This window comes from Vigna umbellata, chromosome 3 (genome assembly GCF_029865625.1).
Source record: "Vigna umbellata cultivar VRB3 chromosome 3, Vumbellata_1.0, whole genome shotgun sequence".
In the NCBI taxonomy this organism is placed as follows: Eukaryota; Viridiplantae; Streptophyta; class Magnoliopsida; order Fabales; family Fabaceae; genus Vigna; species Vigna umbellata.
In genome coordinates, this window is record NC_142167.1 from 50936566 (window position 1) to 50942565 (window position 6000).

General features: G+C 31.5%; 1 protein-coding gene across 1 annotated transcript in view; it reads right to left on the reverse strand.

Moving 5' to 3' along the window:
* LOC148202880 (mediator of RNA polymerase II transcription subunit 23-like) overlaps positions 1 to 2649 on the reverse strand; it is a 32809-nt gene extending 30160 nt beyond the window's left edge. The window contains exons 1-4 of the mRNA XM_088110985.1: positions 2390 to 2649; positions 2234 to 2277; positions 1453 to 1552; positions 232 to 1221 (exon numbers count right to left, since the gene is read on the reverse strand). Coding sequence (XP_087967111.1) covers positions 232 to 1221; positions 1453 to 1552; positions 2234 to 2277; positions 2390 to 2506 — 1251 coding nt within the window. The 5' untranslated portion in view covers positions 2507 to 2649. The remainder of the gene's footprint in view (positions 1 to 231; positions 1222 to 1452; positions 1553 to 2233; positions 2278 to 2389) is intronic.
* Positions 2650 to 6000: the final 3351 nt, after the last annotated feature.

Here is a 6000-nt window from a genome sequence, read left to right on the forward strand (position 1 = left end):
GATAGGAAGTGTTTTTATAAGTATCTATGTTGTCTGAATTACAAGATATCAAGAGTGAAGCAAGTTATCAAAGACATATGTCACATACTAAATAGCATATGCTTCTATCCTTAACTAGTCTTCTGACAATTTTCCAGAACATGATACCAATGATAATAATAGTACTTGGTATTTAAAAACATGCTCATACATCACTAATGAACATCTTGAAATGGAAATGAGATCCATCACCTCTCCATGCAATGGTTCTCCAAGTACACTTGAATATGTAATTGGTGATAGTCGCATGTGGGTTACAGCTTCACCTGAAACAGTAGGTGTCGTCTGAGTCAGGATCCGATGAGTCCCAAAGGTAGGGCAATGAAGATGTTGATCTAACATTTGCATGTGCATAGCCATCATATCTCGTCTCCTATGGATCTCCAAGATAAGAGTGAATAGTGCTTCGTCATCAGGAATATTTTCTATGAATTGCAAATCACTACGTAACAATTCATAGAAGGGTACCCGACATTTTCCCTCATCAACTAAAAGCCAAATCACATCCAGACAACTGTGTAGCCATGCAATCACAGATTTGTCAGGTCTCCACGATTTTATAACATCAGATTCATTGATTCCCTGTTGCCTCTGGTCCCAATTCAACAACCAATTTAGCATATGGTTGAAAATTTCCGCATAAGTCACTGGTTTTAAACTGAACTCAAGACCAATTAAAATGATCTTGCAACATAGCTGACGAAGGCTACTATTACTGATATCATTATTTCTAACAGATGAACCACCTCTTAGTTTAGATTGTTGTCCAGCAGAGGAAATATCAGATGATTTGACAGGAGACATAGCTGCACATGATAATGGTTCTATCGTTGACTGAGCAGGGGAGCCAATAGCATGAACAGATGTCAAAGGAGATGCAGGATTTGAAGACTGAAAATTAGAAGAATTAGCAATCGTGCTTGGAGGTGGCAGCATTCCCGTCTGTGATAAGCTCGATGAGGAAACAGTTGGCACTGCTTGACTCAGTTGACCAACAGGTAATTCTGCAGAAGAAACCGAGGAAAGAAGGGACTGCAGAAGGGAGTCCCAGTTAATGCATCCAATACCACATAAGCCACGTAAAACAAAAAGAAGAAAGTCTGCCCTTGGTCCATGGCCACTACACTGCACTACAAGCGATATAAGAATTGCTTCTGTAACAGAGCGTAATTGATCTTGGTCCTGAAAAGAAACCATGTAATCAACAAATAAACAACATCAACCAAAGTTTTACCACATGGTGAAGTCGACTGCACAAATCAATCAACGCCACAAATTTTGTAGTAAATCACGCTTATAAAAAAACTATTAGTCACTCAATCCTTCTAAAATAAAATAAAATGTCATGTTTTTTAAATTAAAACAAACCAAAGTCAACACAACAAAAATTGCAACATATAATTTCAAACTCACAGGAAACTGGCTCTGGAGTTGCTCAAAATCTAGAATGAATTGCTCATTTGGTGGAGGAAGCTCCCGATTAAGTGCGTGTACACGTTTCTGAGTCTTGTTCCTGAAAGTAATCATTCCAACTTTGAAAAATTTAAGAAGGCGCAAAACAAAAACATACCACACAACCCTACTCATCATTATGCCTATTTTTGGAAGACAAAATAAGAAAAAACAATTAAATAAGTTTTTCAATAAGAAAAATTTAGTTAAAATTTGTCTTCTAAAAACAATAATGTGATAAAGTTTCTATAAATTAACCTGTTAATAATTTAACTTTAACTTATGGACAAGTTTAATTCAACTTTTCTTCGTTGAAGAAATTTATCTAATCATACCCTAAATATTGTAAAGTATATGTTTCTTTGAACAAGTTTATCCATTCAGACCCTAAATATTGTAAAACTCATGCGAAAAAATTCTCACATTTCTTATTCACCAACTTTGGGAAATAAATAAAAACACTGAATTGGAAAGTAATCATTCAGAACTTAAGTACAATAAGTAATTCAGAAAACAAAGCGCTGTAAAAACTATAATAATTATGACAACTATTATTATGCAGATGTAGAATAAAAGCATTCGAACATTTCAATATCGAAAAAACCTATAACCACGTTTGCATAAAGCATTAAGTGAAAGCAGTTCTTTGCGTCAAAAATCACCGGTGCAAATCGTGATAAATTCTCAAAGTTCCAGCAGCAAATTTAGAAAAACGTAACAATTACAGAGTGAGAGAACTTACGGTGGTTCGCGAAGTGATTCTTCGGGTTTGTGGCGGCTATTTCGCTGTGAAAATGAAAAAAAAAAATGAGAATGAAAAGGAAAAAACATAGAGAAAGAGTAGAAGAAGAAGTAGAAGAAGAAGACGACAGACGAAAAAGAGAGGAAGAGAAAATACGCCGAGTCCTAAGTAGAGGTTGAAGAGATCGAGAATGGTGCCACGAGCAGGGTGGAACTGGAGAGAACGCGAAGGTGTTGTCGATGTAGCTGGTCGCTGATTCTGTGATTGATCCATTCTTCGACTTTCATTCAATTGGAGTGTGCAATCGAGGTTCTTTATATATATTTATGGTTGAATGTAACGTAACTAAGATGTTCTGAAGTTGAACTTATGCTCGGAATTGCGCCACTGAGGAAAGCCATTTGGGTCATTCAATGTGATTAGGATGGATCCTAAAACGGGTCGGGTTCGGCTTTTTCATTTCCTTTGTATCTTTTAGTCTCGAGTAGGAAAAATAAGTACAAAGGAAGAGGATGTTAAAAAAAAAGTAGGTACATTTTTAGAGTATGCTGGAAAAATGTCAAATATTTGTAGTTATGTGTGTATGGGATGATGATTGAAATTTATAAAAGGTTTTTTTTAATATATAATTATTAATCTAAAATTTTGAGGCATTAGATATGTATATGGATTTAATTTCTATGCATTAAGAGAGTTTTGATTTTGATTCAAGTTGTTTTTTTTATATATAAAATTTAAAATCTTTGTTTGAGTCCCTGTATAATTTATGAACTTTTGTTTTAATTTCTGTAAATAATTTTCTTTGTTTTTCACCATTTTGAAATTCGAAATTACTAATTTTGTTCTTAATATCCCGTTTAGGGCATTATATACTAGTATACTAATTATTACAATTTGAAGTGATTATTTGTTTTCAATACATAGGCAATAAATGGATTCCACATAATGTTAGAAGACAAAAGTATAATTTTTAATTTTAATAGTCTGAAAATAAAGTAAAACTTCTTTCATTTATAATTTTCTATATACAATTAATAAGTTGGATTATAGAAATGGGTGAAAATACATTTAGAAATATGATTAAAAACAATAAAATATAATATCTAACATCAACTTTGAAAAAATCAATAAAGTAAACCATATAAGTATAAAGAAATAAAAAAATAGCATTTGAAAATATTATATATTTAAATATAATATTCTTTTTAAAATAAAAATAGAAAGTTATTTTATAAAGGCTTAATACCAATTTTAGTGCTTAATGTTAGTTGTATTTAAAGTAATCCTCCTATCTTAGTTATATTTAAAGTGATTCTCCTATTTTTGAATTGTTGATAGTAGTCCCATGTTTTGTGTAAAAATGGTTCAATGGTTCTTTTTACTAAGGATGTTAAAAAAGCATATTGTCCACCTTAGTCAATAGTTATTCATTATGTGGCAAGCTTAGGTGAATTACCCTTTACCTTATTCAAAATTTTAGAAACTCTTGACTTCCATTTTCGGGACTTCCTCTTTCTCGAACAAACCAAGTAGTGTGTTCCTCATCGCTCATGGAGACACCCTCCTCCTTCATCTCCTTTGTTTCTAGGTTGACATCGTAAGAAACTTTTCTTTTTCCTTCTTCTTGTTCTAGTTTTGTTCATATTAGGACTTTGAATTGAGTTTCTATTTTTGGGATTATGATCTTGTGACGTTGGGTTTTCTTCCTTGAATTGGGTTTATGTTTTATTTTCTCTACAGGTTGGTAGTGTAATGGTGGAGATTCTTCGTGATTTTGTGATTTGGGGATTTTAGGGTTTTCGTTTGGGATTGAGAGTTCTGATTTGGGAATTTCTTGTGTCTTGTTTCTCCTTTGCATTTTGTTAATGTGATTTAAGGGTTAGGGTTTTTGAATTGGGGGTTTGTTTTATGATTTCACTTTTTGGGATGATCTACCGTTGTAGTTTGATCTTGCACTTTTGGGGTTTTTGGAATATGTGATCTTGCATTTTGAAGTTTTTTGTGTTTTGTTTTTTAAATAAAGCTTTAATGATGAATTGCTTCTAACCTAATTGTTATTTTCTTTAACTTTTTCACATCAATATATTTAACTTACATCTCAATTGACATGAGCTTGCCACGTAATGATTTGGAATTTGATTTGGAATTTATAGGTTTATTATTTCAACTTGATTGACTAAAATTTGTTTTATATTGGTTGTGTTATGTTTTGTGTGCCTTAATTATTTGTTAGAAATTTTGTACATATAAGGTCAACAATATTTGAGGTTGTATATTTTTCAATTTCGTTTGAAATTTATACTATAGGTTATCCCTTATACTATACTAACATTGATCATATTTGCCAATCTTTTTGAATTGTAGAGGTCATTTGTCCACTATATAAGGAGGTCATTTGTGCTTTCTCCATGATGTTTCCCACACAACATATATGTTTATGCAAAACTTGATACCTTTTAGCATTTGCAAATGACAGTCCTCTACATCAATTGAACTAGTTTATGGTTCGATAAATAGGACAGGTTTTAGTTCTTCGGAATTATGCTTAGAAGGACACGCCTTAAGTTTCTCAAAACCATCACTTTCTCAAAACCATCATCATTGATACGGGAAACTTCTTAATACGTCTTCTTAATCTTTGATAAGAATTAGAATTGTAATCCAAAAACCAAGAGAATCCTCACTCAAAGAATGCAAATGTATATAATATGACTCAAAAGTGTTTACATCAACTTTTAGTACCTATATATAGGCACATAAGTTTGAGAAAACCTATAAACCCTAAAATAAAGCCCAAAACACATAAAAATAACATAAAACGAAAATTACAGATATAAACTTTCGCCTAACGAGGTCCGCTCGCCCAACGAATTTAACATTATGTAAAATTAAAATAAAATTACAATTTATTTAATTTCCTAAATTCTTTATTTAATTTCCTAAATTATTCTTTAGTTATGCTCATGATCTTCATGTTATTTAGGTTTTCTTCTTTATGAAACATTATAAAAATTAAGAGACATGTTTTTATCTTTGATCTTGTCCTAAATCCCTTAAATTGCAAATTTTATTCTTAAAGTTTTTCTTATAAATGTTGGGGAGATAGTTTTTTATCATATCCTTATTTTTGAAGATAATTTATCTTCAATTTTGTACCACTTGAAAGATTCCTTTACAACATGTATTGTCAGACAATTTTGTCTAAAATTCATTAGTGAAATAGACCAACAAATTCCCAAAGTTATAACAATGTTTTCAATAATCTACATAAAAGTAAACACCTTGTCCAACTAACGTGAGTCAATAACAAAAAACAAATGAAACCCTAAAATCAAAAACAAAATAGGGGTTTCCAAAACTAAAATGAATACAAAGACAAAAAAAAATAATCAAACCACAATAATCAGATATATACAGATGTGTAAACATTGTGCAATTTTCTTATCACCAGTGTCTGTAAGACCCTAGAACCTCAAGAATTTACCAAGTTGTAAAAAGTTCAAGTTATAATGTAAAATGGAATGCTGTCAGGTTTGACATGGTTTACTATTTTAATTATAACTTTTTGTAGAAAATATCAATTGAGTTGATTCTTGTTTTATTGGAAACTAGACTCAAATATCTTTAATTGGACATATAAATATAAATTTTTGGACTACCGGGCTAGCTGCAGTAAAATTATTAAAACTCGGAAACGTTAATCACGCTCAGGTATGTTCAGTTTTGACCTATGATGACTGTTTTGCTTATTACTTTCTCTACCGAAC